Source organism: Staurois parvus, unplaced genomic scaffold (genome assembly GCF_062004578.1).
Source record: "Staurois parvus isolate SC_StPar_1 unplaced genomic scaffold, SC_StPar_1.0 ptg000006l, whole genome shotgun sequence".
Classification (NCBI taxonomy): domain Eukaryota; kingdom Metazoa; phylum Chordata; class Amphibia; order Anura; family Ranidae; genus Staurois; species Staurois parvus.
The window spans coordinates 19,736,759-19,756,355 of NW_028317802.1; the positions used below are offsets into that span (position 1 = coordinate 19,736,759).

General features: G+C 41.1%; 1 protein-coding gene across 4 annotated transcripts in view; it reads right to left on the reverse strand.

Annotated features, from left to right (window-relative positions):
- Window positions 1–19,597, reverse strand: part of SLC25A48 (solute carrier family 25 member 48) — a 236,134-nt gene that overhangs the window by 9,607 nt on the left and 206,930 nt on the right. For 2 of the 4 annotated variants that reach the window (XM_089664357.1, XM_089664252.1), the window contains exon 5: window positions 10,761–11,018. In XM_089664357.1, coding sequence (XP_089520483.1) covers window positions 10,761–11,018 — 258 coding nt within the window. The remainder of the gene's footprint in view (window positions 1–10,760; window positions 11,019–19,597) is intronic. The other 2 variants (XM_089664293.1, XM_089664429.1) reach the window with 2 other exon arrangements.

A 19,597-nucleotide genomic window follows, 5' to 3' on the forward strand; every position in this document is an offset into this window, starting at 1 on the left:
CCTAATGTAACTAAGTATTATCAGGTGAGCCAGATTGCCCGCTGTCTATGTTGCACGCTTCCTCAGACATTCCTCTCTGGGTCCTGCTGGAACTACCTAATTGTTCTCCTATTGGAACATTGATGCCTCTATGGCTTCCTCCTGCCCTGCGCCCTACGGCACTGAGTCCGATTTTACTCCATGGCTTACAAGTGTGGGACTCGGTACGTTACTCCAGTGGCCTGATGTCACCTTTCTTGCCTTTGCTCCCAATTACTAACCCTCTCTTTCCACCGGGTTCAGATCAACCAATGAGGGCAGCCAGTGCGACACTTTTAGACTTCTCGGTCCTTCCCTACCTGGATTTTTCTTCGGGTGTCACGGGATGTCCCTCCAGCGGAATTTTTTCGTTTCCTTCAATTGCGGCATTGGCTGATCTCACTGCGGGGCACTTCTGCTTTCCCGTACCAGAAATCTGCCTTTGAACTGCTTTGCCAACAGCGTCTGGGCACCCCAGGCCTTATTTCCCTTCTTTATGCAGCTTTGAACAGACGCACACTCCTCTTTCATATGTTGTTCAGCGGGAGCGCGGCCTGGATGCTCGGTATGCTTATCTTCATTGTCCCATACCGGGCCTCTTGGCTCATCAGCAGAAGTTGGCTTCCTATTTGTTTTTGTTGGCCACTAGAACAATTGCTCAGGCCTGGAAGAGCCCGTTTGTCCCTCTTCAGGGGGTGTGAGACCATATGACCACTATGATGTTCAATGAACAGATGTCAAGTATCTGCAATGACTCCCAACGTAAATTCTTGAAAATATGGGAGCCGTGGTTGCAATATGCTTTTCCCACGCTCCCCCCGGCTAGTCTGGGGATGTGATGTTGTTCGGTATTGGCGTTCTTGGACCCCTGCTCTTGGTTTTGTTATCTTTTTTCTTTTGTACTCCTCCTTCCTTTCCCTTATTTTTTTGGTTTTTGGTGTGGCAGTGGATAGCTGCCTTTGGTTTGAGTTACTATCGGTGTTATACTAATGCTTTGTCATTTAAGTGCCATTGATAGACCCTGCATGGGCGCACCTTTTGCTCTGTTGGTGTTAGAGCACTGTTTTTTTTAAATTTTTTTATGTGCCATTGATAGCCCCTGCGTGGGCGGGATTTGCTGCTCCTGTGTTAAACTGTTAAAAATTTATAAAAACCATTGAAATACAAAATAAATAAGACACATTAAATAAATATACTGACACCAAGCATTTGTTGAAAAATGACCATGCTCCTTTATTACTGGTTTAAAATTAACAACACATACTTAATTTAATTTCTTTATTTTAATTACTATGGCCAACTTAATATAGAATTGCAAATCTATAGAATACAAAGAAATGAGCAAATAGCTTGACTTAAAAAAAAATCAAATATTTACAATATTTAAAACATTACAATGTGCTTAGTTAAAGGATATCTAACCCTAAAAAAAAAAATTTAATATATTGCCTCTACCAAATGTGTTAGAGGCTGCATTAGGTTCCTTTTTCAGCCTAAGAACATTTGCAGCAAGTACAGAAAATACCTGTTGATTTTGCCAGAAATGCAATGTCCTTGTCACTGTGATCTGAAAAGATGACATATACAATGTTATATCTATTTCAAAAACTACTAGTCCAATCAATCCACCATGTAATTGAGATAAACAAAGGCAGTCATGTTTGAATCCCAACTTGTTTGACAACCATGGCTTTATCCATAGGGGTAGAGTTACTAAAAGTGGTGCACTTAGAATCTGGTGCAGCTGTGCATGGTAGCCAATCAACTTCTAACTTCAGTTTGTTCAATTAAGCGTTGGCAATAAAACCTGGAAGCTGATTGGTTTCTATGTAGAGTTGCACCAGATTTTAAACTTTTCAGTTTCAGTAAAAAACCCTCATAGATTTCAGGTGTGAATGAGTGTAGACATGAAGGGACAAGAAGTATTATATTCACAGCATTACCGGGTAAAATAAATTGAAAAAAGCCTCATCTAAGGGTTCTTTCAAATGGACGCCATCTGTTCCGAGCAGCACATCTGCTGAACCAGAACAGAATGGAATGGATATTAATTATTGATTGATCATTGATTTGACATCCATATTCATTCATGGTGAAGGAAAAACAGAGCTTAACAGAGGGGCATAGGTCTATGTAATAGTATACCAGAAATGACAGCTTTCCTTTATGGACATACAAAATGCAATGGGTTGGTAAATAATTTACTTTATTGTAGGACAAACATTATTTAATTTGTTATATAAATTAATGTTTTACAATTTTAGCAGCATATGCTTCTGGCTATTTATAACAATAAAGTCAATTTGTCATATAGTTTTTACCATTCCAGTGTAGCAGTGGTAAAGTCTTGGTGTATTTTAAGTGGATTCAGATTGATGTGCCACCTCCTTTCACTTTTTTACTTTTAAATTGCAAAAAAAAAAAAGAATAAAAGAAATAGGTATTGAAGGAAACTAGAGTGGGACAGTTTAAGTGGTTGATGACATTCTTATTACAACATTTTTAATACACTGAAAGCTTTGCTATTATCAAAATAAATTGACTGCAATATGACTGTATGCAGAACGACTTCTGAGAGTGAACTGGACCCCTGCACTAATCTAAATAAAGAACAGTCAATACCATCAACACATAAAGCCATAAAACACCTACGTAATTACCAGGGTAGAAGAACAAATACAGTTGCTATTCTGTGAATCCTCCCAGGTGCTGCGCAAACTTTAGTGTGGTCAGGAAACCTCCCATACATTTCCTGTATGTATGTGGTGGTAATGCCGTCATAGTGGAGGGATACAGTTAAACTAATACAAAGGATTACAGTGACTCTAACATACTTAAATGGGTCATTCACACTTGTGTATTGTGCACTTCAGCAACGTACTGTACACTGCAATGCATGGCAACACACCTGCTCTATGTATGTATTTATTTTGGAGCTATTTATAATGAATGGCGCTCCAAGCAGTACAGTAGAACACAATATGCTGCAGTGCACCGTACTGCATACAAACTGCATTGTGGTGTGCTGCATTGTCAAAAAAAGGGATGAGTTGTGGTGCATTGGCAATCGCACACAGAATGCCAACTCACTAGGGGTCTGAGGAACCTCTCCTGTGGGTGGAGAGCAGAGCTGAAGCCATGTCACAATATCAGGCTGAATTTTTTCACAGTGAGTCGGCGTCCTGTGTGTGATCAGTTTCCAATTTTCTACAGCATATTGTAGCCTGACAGGCTGTTTTATATGAGCTGCACCAATTCATTACATGTCATGTTGGCTGATGTCAGTTATAGGAGCAATAGAGCGATACTCTATTAATGCAATGGAATGCTTCAGGAAAAAAGTCAAATAATTTTTTTTATTACAGTGTTCTGTTCCTTAGGAGTACAGGATGCCCCCACAGCCATTTAATGCAGCTTGCAAGAAGATGGCTACATTGATATCTTTGGCTTCAAGTACCTTCCCAAGACAAGTGTCAGCACGAGGAATCCAGAGGGACAGGAGGTTGACATGCTCCCTTTTCCCAGTATTCCATTTGCCAGCACTTCCCTCAGGTTGTGATGAGCCAAACTCCTCTGGATTTGGCAGGGGTGCACTGAACTTCAAAGTAGTTTGAATGCAGAACTCAATCCCCACTGAAATCAATAGGAGCTGAATCTGTCAAATTAAAAATGCTAATTTTCTGGGCTTCTCTCCTTCCTACTTTTCTTTAAAAGAAACAGTATACAGACCCCAAAGGTCCCCCAAAATACATAGCAGACCCATAAGGGGAAAAGGTGCTTTTCCAGCGAGTTTCCCCTCTGTCACGGCACCCCACCCATGTTGAGGACATGTGGCCTGGCATGGTTCAGGGAAGGGGAGGGCATACACCGGTCCCCCCCCATTCCTGGACAGCCAGGCTGTATGTATGAAATAGCAGTCTGATATAGATTTTTAGTGGGACCGCCCCCATTTTTTTAGTTTTTTTGCATGGAGCCCCCCTCAAATCCATAACAGACCTTTTAGGACTTGTATGGATTTCCTGTGGGGTCTCATGCATGTTTTGGGTTTTTATTTCATAAGGTAACACCTTAATCCATACCAGACTGAAAGGCTAGAGTATGCATCTTGGGGGGGGAGGGGGGCTACACAATTTTTTTTTCATTCTTGCTGTACGATGTGCTACAGCAAAAATATAATTTAAAAATAAAATGACAGTTTAAATTGCCTATCTGCAACGAAAACTTCATTAAAAGAAAAAACACAGACCCCTCCAAATTTCCTCCACAATACATGTATATTACTGAAGACACTGAGCCATGAACGGTTTTGTTTGATTTTGATGTTAACCACAAACATGGTGTGGTTAAGCAATTGCAATGGGAAGGTTGTTAACATACTATTCTAGCATACATCACATACATAACTTAATTTGTAAACTGTTATCCTATTTTTAAACTCAACCATTGTTTTTATGTAAACAAGGCCATAAAAGAGTAAGCAACTCTATGTAAGCGAAAAGCTATAAAAGGCTGAATCCTAACTTAAAAACACATTTACATTTACCTAAAACATCCCACTACAGCCCCCCAAAAATATATGAATACCAGACTAGCAATATAGCGATAAAAGCCGAGGTATGCTAGTGTCAATGCAGGTTTTGCTTTCTTGTGTCAGAGAGGGTGGCCAGGGGGTTCAGTTGCTGTATTTGTGATATCTTTAGCTATAAAGAAATGTTAGAAACATCTTCACAAGCCTCTGTTGTAGTGGGTGGTGGTGTTTTTAGTCATAGGTTCCTATAGCACATAAGGGGCTCAAAAACTATTTTTTTATTAGGCAAGAGACAAAAAAACATATAGTAATCCAAAATCATTTTTCATTGTTCGGAATGGCTAAACTGATAAAAAAAAGTAAAAACTGCAGCTGGTTGCTATAAGTAACTGTCAAGTCCAGATTTCCATAGCTGGAACTTGTATGCACAGAATTTTGGCACCCAAAGCAACACTCATTCGATAGGGTTACTATTAATTAGGGATGGGCCGAAACACATCAGCCAAAAATAGTCCTATCTGCAAAAAGTTTAGCCGATACAGATGCAGATAGGGGGCTGTGTGTACTATATATGGGGGGGGGGGGGGCAGCGGAAAATGACAGGAGAGGAATAGTGTACATAGTGAGATACCAATAAATATCACTACTGGTTTTTAAATGTTATTACCAGCTTTTTTTCCCCCTTCACTATAGCTCCGAGAATGAGCTGTCATCCTCTCCTCCGCTAAGGGAAACTAAGGGGCAGGGTTACTAGTGACATTACTGCATGACTGCGCCCCTTAGTTTCCTTTAGCGGAGGAGAGGATGACAGCTCATTCTTGGAGCTACACTGAGGAAAAAAGCAGGTAATTGCATTTAAAAACAATGCTGTTTTTTAAATATAATTATGGCTTTTTTTTTCCCCTTCACTATAGCTCTGAGAATGAGCTGTCATCCTCTCCTCCGCTAAAGGAAACTAAGGGGTGGGGTCACTGGGTAATGTCACTTAGCATAGGAGAGGATGACAGCTCATTCTTGGAGTTATAGTAAAGGGGACAAAAAAAGCCGTAATTACATTTAAAAAACGGCATTGTTTTTAAATGCAAGTACCTGCTTTTTTCTTTGGTGTAGCTCCAAGAATGAGCTGTCATCCTCTCCTCTGCTAAAGGAAACTAAGGGTCGCAGTCACTTGGTAATGTCACTGGTGACCCCGCCCCTTAGTTTCCCTTAGCGGAGGAGAGGATGGCAGCTCATTCTTGGAGCTATAGCAAAGAAAAAAGCCGGTAATTGCATTTAAAAACAATGCCGGTTCCTAAAGTGTTACTAAACCCAGGACCCTGCATCCAATGCAATTATTTTAGTAAATATAAACTGCTAAATACCTTTTCTCATCAGCAGTTAGAGCAGTCTTGTGACTTCTATCAGTGTCCAGCCCAGCATTAGCTAAAGCTTGTAGGAGGAGTTTTCTTTCTGCTCTAGAAGGATGTCCCAGACCTCTATCTGGACAGTGCTGATTGGCCCTGTGCTGATCACATGTACTCACCCAAGAAAAAAAAAACTTCTCTAGCAATATACACCAAACTGCGCATGTGCATGCCTATGGTTCAGTCTGATAAGTGGTGGTCGCCTGAAAAAGGGGAGGAACAGAGAAGAAAGGATCAAACAGCCTTTTTACAAAATGCAGAGGATTAACCCCTTAGGTTCCACAGTGAGTATAACAAGCATGCTGTACTGCATATACAGACTGATTTTACTGTGAGTTTAGTAACACTTTAAATGTAATTACAGGCTTTTTTTTTTCCCTTCACTATAGCTCTGAGAATGAGCTGTCATCCTCTCGTCCGCTAAGGGAAACTAAGGGGCGGATTCACCCAGTGACATTACCCAGTGACCCCGCCCCTTAGTTTCCTTTAGCAGAGGGGAAAATGACCGCTCATTTTTGGATCTATAGTGAAGAAAATAAAAGCTGGTAATCACATTTAAAAACTGGCAGAGACGTAGGGCAGCTAGTGATCCTTCAGTGTAGCCTGAGTGTATTTACTGCTCCCTCACTATACACACTGCTCCTCTCCTGCCCCCTTCTTGCACACACTGCCCCCTACCCCCTACAAAGAGGACCTGTCACTCATATGCTATCACATATGGGAATATTGGTCCCCTATGTGATAGCAAAATCATAAGTTAAAAAAAATTAAAAAACACACACATTAAAAAAATTGAGCCTCCTCACCCCCACATACGCATTTATTGTGAGCAATAAATATACAGGGTGAAGCTGCCCCTTTGCCTCCCTGCCACCTGTTTTTATTTTAGCCACCAACATGGTGTTTCATTTTTATTTTATTTTTTAATTTTGACAAAAGTGACATGTCTCTAAAGATACAGGAATATTACTGTCTAACAATAGAAACAAAAAATGTCAGCGATGTGTGCCTCTCAGGCAGGTTCTTTGCTTCAGAAATTTAACAGTCATTTTTGCCTCAGGACCTTTCTCAGTTTCTAAAAAGGTCAAGTTATTAGGATATACTCTCAAAAGTTATTTTTTTCACACCTAAAAAAGTGAACGTGACTTTCAACAAATATTCACTGGTAGTGAATTAATTGTTTAATGCGTTAAACAAATGCATTAGGAAGTTTCACCTGCATTGAATGCAGTGTGAGATGTAAGGCACCGTTGCTTCTGGCTGTTAGTTCAACCAGATTTAGAGTAAGGTCTACGGTTTGGTGATGTCACCTCTATGCTGCTCACTGTTCTGCTTGCTGGAGGCTCGCAAAGTAGATTTGTCTCTATGTTTGTCCTGGTGACTATTGTCACCATGGACATGAAAGAAAATTATATGAAATCCAACATCTTCCAGTTATCACCAGAAAGAGGGTTAAACCTACATTTGTGTTTTAATACTGCACTTAGTTGGATACCCTTTGGGGGAGATTTACTAAAACTGGTGCACTCAGAATTTGGTGCTGCTGTGCATGGAAACCTATCAGCTTCTAACTTCAGCTTGTTCAATTATGTTTTGACAATAAAACCTGGAAACTGATTGGTTTCCATGCACAGATTTTGCACCATGCAGTTTTTGTAAATAACCTCACTTCTCAGTTTTTTTTTCCAGATTGACAGAGTTTCCTTCACTGTCAGGTTACTGCCACATTCTGCTATGAAAGACATAGACTATTTCGGACTTTAATTCATATGGACATTTTACACTTAAGGTCTTTGGTAAGGTCTGAGCATGTAGGCATTTTACAAAAAAATCTGGAGTGAGTACAAAGAGAAAGCTCTGTGTATACAAAGGAGCATTGAGGAGCTCATGTCCATAGTGGGGATATTGCATAGCCACAATTTATCCACATTGGCTCACAATTGGTATGATCCAGAAATATTTAGACAGAATAAAGGTGAATAAAGCACCTGGATTGGATGGCATACACTCACGGGTCCTACAAGAATTGAGCTCTGTCATTTCAAAGCCATTGTTTCTAATTTTAGGGACTCTTTATTGACTGGAATAGTACCACTGGAATGACATAAGGTCAATGTGGTGCCTATATGTAAAAAGGGATAAAAGTCTTTACCAAGTAAATATAGACCTGTTAGTTTAACTCTTCTATAGTCCAGAAGATACTGGAGAGTTCAATAAAAGAACACATAGATGAGTTTTTGTTAGAAAAAAAACATTTTAAGCAAAGGTCAGCATGGCGTCATGAAAGACAGAAGTTGTCAGAGAAATCTAATTTCTTTTTTTGAGGAGGTAAGCAAAACCTTAGACAAAGGAGTGGTTGTAGACATAGTATACTTGGATTTTGCAAAAGCGTTTGACACAGTTCCCCACACATGGCTAATGTGTAAGGTAAAGTGTACAGGCCTGGAAAAATCAGTTTGTAAATGGATAGAAAACTGTCTAAAAAACTGTATTCAGAGAGTAGTGGTAATTAGTCACACTCTGAATGGTCTAGGGTTGTTAGTGGTGTACCCCAAGGTTCAGACCCTTACTTTTAAATCACAGTACTTATAAATGATATAGGGTCTGGGATTAAAAGTACCATTTCAGCATTTGCAGATGACACTAAGCTATGCAGTAGAACAACATCCTTACAGGATGTCTCCAATTTACAAGCTGACCTCAATGCACTGCTTGGACAACTATGTGGCAAATGAGGTTTCATGTTGATAAATGTAAAGTTATGCACTTGGGGGCTAATAATATTCATGCATCATACATACTAAGGGGGGTACAACTGGGGGAGTCAATGGTGGAGAAGGATCTGGGTGTTCTGGTAGATTATAAGCTTAATAATGGCATGCAATGCCAAGTTTTGATTTCCAAAGCGATCAAAATCTTCTCTTGTATTAAAAGAAGTATATACTCCAGAGAGAGAATGTTACCCCTGTACAAATCATTAGTAAGTCCTCATCTGGAATATGCAGTTCAGTTTTGGCCACCAGTTCACAAACAGAATATTGGGGAACTGGAGAAAGTGCAGAGAATGGCAACCAAGCTCAGCTATGAGGAACGATTAGCTGAACTGAATTTATTCTCTCTTGAGAAATAGAGATTAAAAGGAGATATGGCCAACATGTATAAACACATAGGTGGTCCATATAGTGAACTCGGTGTAGAGTTATTCACCTTAACCTCCTTGGCGGTATGATTCTTTCCGATTTTTTGTGCTGAAAGCGGTACCATTGTTTTGCATGTATGTAGTTTTTTATTGTAGGCTGTAATTTTTAGGAATAACTCACTGAAATCTGTACGAACAAGAGTCTAGTAAACATTCCGGATATGATAAAATTTGAAACACGAAATCATAAATTATAATTTAATAAATAATCATAAAAAATAATATAATAATAATAAATTTAATTCAATAATATAATCAAACCAAAAACACTGAAATTTGAAATACAGAGGCAAATTCGCACATCGCTGAGCAAAGTCGCAAAATCGTTTTCAGTGTCTGATGATGAATTTCCCCACGAATCATTATCACTCAATTCTGCAAGTGGTTCTGATTTACTATCGCTGTTCTAAAACCGCTTTTGACGTAAAGGGATGCTTTTTGGACGCCATGTACTTTTCTAAGTTTCCAGGCAGAAAGAACATTCAAAATGCAGGCAGGGCACAGGACAAAGCAGTAGGGACAAAATGTATGTGAAATGCATTGAAGCAGCAATGACAGCAAAAATGACATTTTTTAAAAATTTCAAATTTCCCGCCGGTTCCGGTGCCTGTACGTCCCGACGTCACAGGGACCGGAACACAGAAGGCATCGGCCGGAGGAGATGGACAGGGATGCTGCAGGGGACAAGGTAGGTGCTGCAGGGACCCCCAGAGCAACGCCGCATGGTAAGCCCGAGTGTAGCTCAGGGTTACCGCTTTTGGTATAGAAATTTTACCCCGAGCTACACTCGGGAATACCGCTAAGGAGGTTAAGGTCATCACAGAGGACAAGGGGGCACTCTTTACATCTGGAGGAAAAGAGATTTAATCTCCAAATACATAGTTACATAGTAATTCTGGTTGAAAAAAGACACTAGTCCATCCAGTTCGACCAAAAAAAAACACACCACAGACACAAATAGAAAAACTCTTTATACACTATTGTATACCCACAGTTGATCTAGAGGAAGGAAAAAAACCCCAATAAAGCGTGATCCAATTTCCTCCAGTAGGGGAAAAAATTCCTTTCTGAGGTAATCAGAAACTCCCTGGATCAACTTTACCTATAAATACTGAAAGGCTTCTTCACAGTAAGAGCTGAGAAAATTTGGAATATACTCCTTCAAGAGCTGGCTCTGGCCAGCTCAATAGATTGCTTTCAAAAAGGCCTGCATTATTTCCTAAATGCACATAATATAACTGAATACTAATATTTACAGTTAAAGTTGATCCAGGGAGTATCCGATGGCCTCTTGGGGGTTCAGGAAGGAATTTTCCCCCCCACTGGAGCAAATTGGATCATGCTTTATTGGGTTTTTTTTGTCTTCCTCTTAATCAAATGTGGGAATAGAATAGTGTATATGGAAGTTTTCTATTTGTGTGTGTGGTGTATTTTTTTATGTTGGTTTAACTGGATGGAATAGTGTCTTTTTTCAACCAGATTAACTATGTAGCTATATGTGTATTGGGGGAATATACACCTTCTCCAGCTCCATTTATATCTGTTGCATCTTATACAATAATACAGCAGGAACATGCCTATGTAATATAAAGAAAATACAGAAAATGTGTACCTGCAAGGCCACCTGCTATCCACACTGAGAAAGCACTTGGTGTGCTCTGATGATCTGAGGTCAACCACTCACAGATATATGTGTAGGGGATAAAGTATAAACAGTAACCTGGAACATCTCTTAGAATCATTGCTCCGGCTCCACGATACATTCCAGTGAAGCCCTCTTTCTTCAATATGCAGTATACACAATGTATTGGGCCTCTGTAGGTTGCTTGATAATAAAGGAGTGACGTCTTCTGGTTAAGTGACAGGCCTTCTTAAACACATGAGAAAAAAGAAATTGGTAAGGGGTTACTTTGACACAGTTGGGTCAACATATATTTCGGTAAATGGAACACCAGTACATAGAATACAAGTAAACGTTTCAAATTTCAGTGCCTGAAAATATAACAGAATCACTTAAAGTGATTGTAAACCTCATGAAATATGAACTAAGCATATCATTCTATAGTGTGTGCTTGTCTGAATTAAGAGCACTAAGTGTCATTTCTGCCTGCTGCTTTGTTTCTCTGCTATCAGCATGAACCACTTCTGACAGGTTTTCCTAAAACCAAGAGGAAAATGGTGACAGGAGGGAGCTCTAGTAAATTGAGAGCCTCAGCTCTATTCCTGTGAGCTGTGTGGAAGAGGGTGTGTCTTTTTCCTCCAATCATTTCTCGGGGTTCTCCTGACTGAACTATGCAGATTGTAAATTCTTTGCCCCGTTTCTCCTGAAAGCTCAGACAAACTGTATAAATTCGGCACTTTGAACGAAGGTAGAGGAGAGAAGACTGCAGATAGACAGGTACAGCTTATGTAGGAGATGCATGTATGCATGTATGCAGATCTCTCCCTGGCCCTTCCATCAGCACTAAGCAATGAAAGCCTCAAAAGACAATATTAGAGCTCTTACTGGCTGACAGAGAGAGAGCGGCAGGCTGGAGTTTCAAGCCAGAAAAGCTGATATGCATATTATTAAAATGCAAGAACCACTTATAAGATCAGAGCCCCCTCTCCCTGTATAAATCACTGTATGACGAAAGGCAAAAATGTACCTCTAAGGAAAAAAGTTAGATTAAATACTTACCTAACCCTAGTCTTTTGCAGACCATCACACCACTATCTGTCCGGTAAAATTCCTGGAAAATGATGAGTACCCCAAATAACAGTACAGTCCACTACAAGAGCATCTTCAAATAAGATTCTTATTGTTCTCACCAGAATGATCATGCCATCTCACTTGCCTAGGTGCTGCAGGTGGAGGTTTATGTTAGATTGGCGAAAATGTACCTGTTCTAAATTTTTCCTTACAGACAGTGTACATTTTTAAGAATCGAATATAGTAATTTATACAGGGCAAGGGACCATAAACTAATGAGCAGACCTTGCATTTTACTTTAAGTAAAATTATTAAATCATGATGCTGTGCTACCTCTTCCATTTAAATGAATTATTATGAATCTCCAAACTGCATAAACCATATGTAATATATTACAACTCCTATTCAAATATGTAGCCCTACCCCCGTAGGAGCCGCTTGTATCTTGCCCAGGCTCTCTCCAGCAGCCCAGCACACAGCATTTCCTATAGCCAGATGCATACAATGTTCGTTCGTTACTTCAATGATCAGTCTAGGGTTGTTGTTTTTGTTTTAGAACTGGGATAGGGAAGGGATATAGTGTGATACTCCGAATCAAACTATTCACAATTGAGGACAGCTTTCTCTAAGTGAATCTGTGGGTTTCCTTAGTAGAACTGTGTAGTAGGCTGTACAAAGAATGGAGCAAAGTCCCTCTGTAGAAATGCAGAACTTAATGGACAGTTGCTCTTCTGGACACCAGCCGGTGTCCCCTCTAGCTTAACCACTTCCTGTCCGGACACTTTTACCCCTTCCTGTCCAGGGCAATTTTTAGCTTTCAGCGCTATCACACTTTGAATGACAATTGCGCGGTCATGCAATACTGTACCCATATGAATTTTTTACCATTTTTTTGAGACAGATAAAGCTTTATTTTGGTGGTATTTATTCACCGCTGGGATTTTTATTTTTTTTACTATGTAAATGAAAAAGTTCAAAAATTTTGAAAAAAAGTGTTTTTTTAAATAAAATTTTGCAAATAAATAATATTTTATCATAAATCTTAGCCAAAATTTATTCCGTTATTTTTTTAGTAAAAAAAAAAATCCAAATTAGTTTATAACCAAAAATTATAATTTTTAAACATTTTTTTTTACATTTTATTTTATTTTTTTTATATTATTATTTTTTATTTATTTATTTTTTTTACATACTGTCACCCTAGCAGTACACTGTCACCATGGTGACACTGTACTACTTGTGGAGGGTGATGAAGATTTTTTTTTTTTTTTTTTACACATTGCTTTTACACCCATATAGGATATAAAAGCAATCATTTCTCTTTCTCTCTGTCTGCATTCCTGCAGTCATTGAGAATTACTGAGTGAGCTGTGAGTGGTCACAGCTTGTCACATGGTACAAGGCTGTTGTAAATAGCCTTGTACCATGTGACCTCTGTGATCATTCACAGATTTCACACATAGTAAGCAATGATGTCACAAGTGACATCTTGCTTACTACTTTGCATGTGATCACTGATTCGCCAATCAGTGATCACATGATCGGGACCTCGTACAGAGGTCCAGTCCGACGATTGGTGTTTCACTGTGTCCGGAGGACACAGCGGGCACCGGATCGCGGTGGTGCGCGCTCCCAGGGAGCGCACACAGCTAGAAAAGGCGGGTGCCGTTTATGGACAGCAACCCGACCCTGGACTGCCACCGCCCTGCCGTTTATAAACAGCAGGCGGACGGCAAGAGGTTAAACCCTGCAGCTGACTATATAAGTCCCGAGGGGGCTAAACAGCACAAGTCTCAGGATCCTTTTTCAAATAGTCTGTACTCACAAGGCCCTTGCTGCAGGTCACCTTCCTCTGTGATACAAGACAGGATCTGCAGACATCCCCCTCTCAGAAGCACCCTGGGTTTAAGAGTTCTGGCCAATAGGGTCATTCACCTGAGGCTTCCTGGCAGCACGTTCTAGGGAGGCAACCTCCTCTCTAGCTGGAACTCCCTTCTCCAGGGAAGAGGAAGAAAAAAAACAGACTCATGTGCTCACTGAATATAAATACTAGCTCCCAGTATGCTCAGGGGCACCACTTCCTGTAATTGGATGGGGCTGCATCCATATTAATGCTGCTCATCTGCATGGCTCACACTACCCATCAGGCTCACACTACCCATCCAGAACCTTCCTTGGTTACCTGGATACAGATGAACCTTCACCCAGATGCAGCAGTAGTGTGAGTCACACGGATGAACTAGCTAGCAAATGTAACTCTTCTGTTAAGCAGAGAGAGCTACTAAATTTGCCTTTCCAATCTCCATTAAGCAGAAGCCCGTACTATGCTATACTTAACTATGTACAACTTAGCACCTCTCTAGGAGGGTGCTACAAATAAATAAACATATATAAAATCCTCATAAAAACAGTGTCTGTTTTTTTTCATATGTGTGTATATGCATATAACGTCTCAATGTCCACATCCAGTCACTACGTGATTCCTTAAAATAGTGTATAATCCACCCCACTTTGTTCTTGCACTCTTTTGATCAGTGAGTCCCACCACCTTTTCTAAATTGCTCACACCTCTAGGGGATGACCTAACAATTATCAAGTCAAGTAGCTCTTCCCCTTTAAGGGATTAATAACTGTGCTCTTTCTTCCACTCTCAACACTCCAACAACTATTAAATGGTTGCCTCTGGGCAAAGGTGTGTAAATTACATCAGGATTGATCAATCTATGTCTATGTCCCTTTAAGAGATTAGGGTTCCCCGCTGATCACTCTGCAATTAAGCAAAGAACAAAGCGGGACTCCTCATAGCGCATAGAGCATAGCGAAAACATTCATTTATTAAAGTTTTGCACTTATAATTTTCATAAAAGAATGAGTATAGTTTAAAATCTCACTAGGCACTCAGTATAGCGGCTCCCACCCACACTTTCGGTTTATACCATCACAATAACTTGTGGCTTCTTCAGGGAATCTTGAAAAAAAGGTTAATCTGCTTTGTATACGTTGCACACCAGACAAGTCTTACCCTACAGCAACCAAACCTTTCTTTATCTTTAAATAAATTTGAATACAGTGTTTACATTCATAGTTTAAAGGACTAATCCACAAAAAACTTTGTTTGTGGACTGCTGATGGACTAAAACACTCTTTGGTTATCAGTCGTTGTTTTGAAATCAGCTGTGAGATTTCTGCACAGGGGAGAACATCATTTTCTCTACTGGATGCTTCCTCTATTTGATATTTTACAGCAAGAGAATGAAGACTAAACAGCTGGAGTGGCAGAGCCCTAAACTCTAATGTTGTTGGAGTTTCCAGAAAATGTAAGATGTTTGTGGATTTTAAAATTGTAGACTGATCCTCTATATACATGCTCCTAGAATGCGCCCAATCGTGAGCGTACATTTGTATATCTTTATTATTTACAGCTGCCATTTCCTCTAGAGATTTTATGATCTCCAGAAGGGGGGCTACAGACGTCTTTGGGGGTGCTGGAAATTTTGACTGGGAACCAGGGGCGGACTGACAACTCATGGGGCCCCTGAGCAATAGGGGATCATGGGGCCCCTGTGTCTTTGCCCAAACTCAAAAAAGCCTATGAAAAAGGTACCAGGGACATCTCATGGGGCCCCCTACTGACCCCGGGCCCTCAGGCAGTGCCCGAGTTTCCAAATGGTCAGTCCGCCCCTGCTGGGAACAATCTATGTTATTCTGATCTGGGCTTTTCTAGTTCTATGGCAGTGTACTGAAATGATGAAAACAAAACTGCTGCAACTATACTTCAAATAATCAAATCAAGTTTTTTTATGTTCTCTCCACATTTTACATATTAGCAGTTCACTGGACTCTGACCCTAATGCGTGACTGTGATAGAGTCATTAGACTTGTAGCTTGCCTAAACAGAACTATTGTATTATTTTTAACTGCTGCTTTACACAACTTAAATTCACACTCACATCACACTTTTGATGTGTGCCTCTCGCTGCTCCCACTGTTCTATTAATTCCTGCTGCACTGAAAGATTACGATGGGGGGACATCAATGGAGGAGGATTTTATCTAACAAAAGAGACATCAGCACTAGAGACATATACTACTGATTGTAAGTGTAACGTACTTGGAGCGCAGAGAGAGAGCACACAGAGACAGATTGCACAGAACCCGAAGTGCGGGCGTTTATTGGGGAGGTTTTCGGGATACAGACAATAGATCCGTTAGTCCACAGATCAACACCAGACACAGCAACACAGTAAAGTTCTCTGGAAGGCAATATGGGAAATCAGTGGGCCGATAGTCCACAGGGTTCAATAGGACAGTGGGGTGGAGGTTCCGTGGGAATTGGGGTTCATGGAGAGAATTGGGCTCAGTCTTTTGGGCAGCACAGGGTTAGTCCACTTACTGGAAGCGGGGAGTCGGGCACGGAGGGTTACAGTCCACACAGGCAACACAGGGTCAATCCACACAGGCTCACGGGCAGCAAAGGGTTAAGTCTGCCAGGCTCTCGGGCAGCAAAGGGTTAAGTCAAAGGGTTAAGTCAGCAGAGAGTTAACCCCACACAGGGGAGGGATCCAGCAGCAGACTGGCAGACAGTGGAGCCAGTCAGAGGAGAGGATTGGAGCAATGAGAAGACTGGCCACAGCTCAGACCTCACTCACACTAACAGCAGCCAGGAGATCTACCCGGGGCCCCGCTCTGTCTTAAGTGCAGAGCCGGGCGCATTTCTGTTGCTGTGGTAACCCAAGACTTAGGGGTAGGTTACCATGGCAACGGGCCCCCCCCCCCCCCCCCCGTGTCTCCGGACCCACACAGGGAACGCAACCTTTGTCCTTGTCAGGTACGGAGGACGGGATCGCGCAGTGCACGAGGGGACAGGGAGGGGAGTGACAGGAGGGGGCCTGCATGTGGATTCCCAGAGCAGGGGAGCAGTATGCCAGGCAGGGGGCCAGTTTGCTGGCATCAAAGAGTGGGGGCTGTTGGGGGGAGACCAGCTCTGTGACATTAAGTAGTGTCTCTTGTGCTGATTTTTGTTTATTTATCTTTGACTGCACGTTAACAGGCTGTGGGAAGCAGGGCTGGATGGTGTGTCTGCCCCTTCTGCCCACATATAAATGCCAGGATCTGATACATCAGGCTAAAAGCAAAGTGTGCATGAAGCATAAATATCTTTCTAATTGTATTTATAACAGGATGAATATCTTGCTAGCTGTGTGACTGAGTCCTCTGCTGGTAGAATATGTTTATTACAACTAAAAATGCTATGCTTATTTAATACATTGTACAAACACACAGTAACCAGATTAAAAATCATCACTTGACTCAACTACAGTAAACTGAAAGTCAGTTTGTTGGAAAGGATACAATATTTTAAACAATAATGCTCCTCATCCTTTAATAAGCCTGCATATTTTTTTGCATTTGTAGCCAGGTGCTGCACTACAGCAACATGGAGAAGATTTCCCAATTTGCAACCAGTTTACTTTCACTTTCTGCTGTTTTGCTAAATGTTGTGTTGCGCAATCAGCAGAGGGGAACTATTGCCAGAAAAGTCTATCAATTCCTATGCAGAAGGCTGATGATCATGGGATTTGAAGTCTAGGAATTAATCCATATTGTGGAACCTATGGACCCTTTGCACTGTAATTCTCAAGAGACACTGGGGTAAGGAAGAGCAGTAGAGCTGCTTTTTTAAGACTGTCCAGCTAGGCTCTTTCTATTGTCGCCAACGAGAGCGCATCTGCTGCATACTGACCAGACTGCTGAGAAGACAGACCAAGGAAACCCAGCAATAGCCACATCTGCACCCTACTTCCCACCTCTGAATCTCCAGAAGCATTCTGTGGAGACACTAAGACTGACACTCTACAGTGAGAGTTCACAGCTGCACAACAAGGACTGGTGAGAAGGCTCCCTGCATATTGTTCACACTGCTAGCAGGGACTGAGTTACTGGAAACAGGGCATTAAGTATACCACACCTTTATTTCATCTTCACCGCAGCTATACGGTACCTGTGCTACACCTATACCGCACCATTACTGCACCTATTCTGCTTGCTGGTTTACTAAAACTGTCGTTAAGTGGACCAATGCTTCCTAAAAGCCCCAATGATAGCCAGCAGAACAACATCATAAGGACTGCCCCTCTGGTATGACCATCCTGCATGCCTCTTTGTTCCCTTTTCTCCCTTCCTTAATTTCTACACACAGTGCACATCCACTTGGTCTAGGCCTAGCATTGTTGCCATTAATACACTTTGGCAGTATAGTTCCTGTGTTTGGTAAATCAAACTTTATTAATGCCCACTGCTGCACTTCAGGTGACTTTGCTACTGTATATGCTGATCTGGACACCAATGGGTTTATTTACTAAAGCTGGAGAGTCCAAAATCAGACTCCCTTCTGCATAGAAACCAATCAGCTTCTAACCTCAATGAAGCTTTGGCAATGAAACCTGGAAGCTGATTGGTTTCTATGCAGAAGGGAGTCTGATTTTGGACTCTCCAGCTTTAGTAAATAAACCCCCAAGTGTCATACTATGCCTAGTCCTTATTACCAATCACCCTGTATGATAAATTATATTACCATTGTTAATCCATTTTGATGCTTATTTTGTTACCAACCATATCAGGTAACAATATATTAAGTTTGTATTTACTAACTGGTTCAGTGCTTGTTTTCTTTAATGTAGTACTACTACAGCGTACTACGTATTTCTTTCAGTGATTTTCTGTGATATTGCATTCTTTGTACACTTAACCTAGTGTGTCAAAGGGGCTGAAGTTCTTAAAGATGTTGAGGCAAAGAACAGAGATCCCTTCCTAATCAGCGGCTCCTATGGGGTAGTGCTACACATTCAATTTATTTCGTATCTAACAGTTTGGAGCTTATTTTGCTGAAACACTCTTTTATCTGGGCCTTGATGACCAGGGGCCTTACCTATAGAATTTACAATTGTTCTCTTGAAAAGCAGCTCTGAGACTTCTGGAATGATTAGAACTACTTCAATGTAACAACTGTATGGTATTGGTTTCCCACTGAAGGAAGTAAGAAGTCCCACTTTAGAATAGTTACCTCTTGTAACAGGGAGAGACCTGTCTGCCTTCTGATAGCCACCCCCCACCGCCCCAGCGGGGTATACTCACCAAACCATGATCTCTTGCTACCTATCCATTTCACACCTGGTGTGAAATCAGATTGTGTCAAAGCTTGCCCAGGTGGATGATATCATTGCTCCACCCACATGACAGTGTTGTCTACCTTGGGAATGGCTGCTCAGCCTGGAGTACTGTCATATCAAGGGGTCACATGCTTCCCCATATCCCGAATCTAAGCTCCAGAGCAATGAAGCAATGGCACTTATGGAGCAGAGAAGCTACAAAGGAAGGGGAAAGGTTGGCATGCTTTGTTTGGTGGGTGGACTGTCAGGAGGCCCTGTCACTTTATCCTGAATGGGTAAAATGACAGTGTCTCATGAAAATTGAACTCCAGGTAAATATCTAAATACACAGATGAAATATGTGCAAGGAAGCTGCTTATTGGCTAAATAATTTGCATTTTTTTCATTCAATCCTGAAATGTATACGGTCATATCACACTGCAAAGCCAGGAGGATGGCACCACTTTCTCTGTTACAGTTAAGGAATACATTTCAGACACCTTCTGCCCCCAGCCTTTTAAGTAAAGGAACAGTTGGAGACAATTGAGGCCATCGCTCTGCTCTCTCCTCAAATCAATTTGTTCCTTGTTAAAATATATGTATGCAGCTC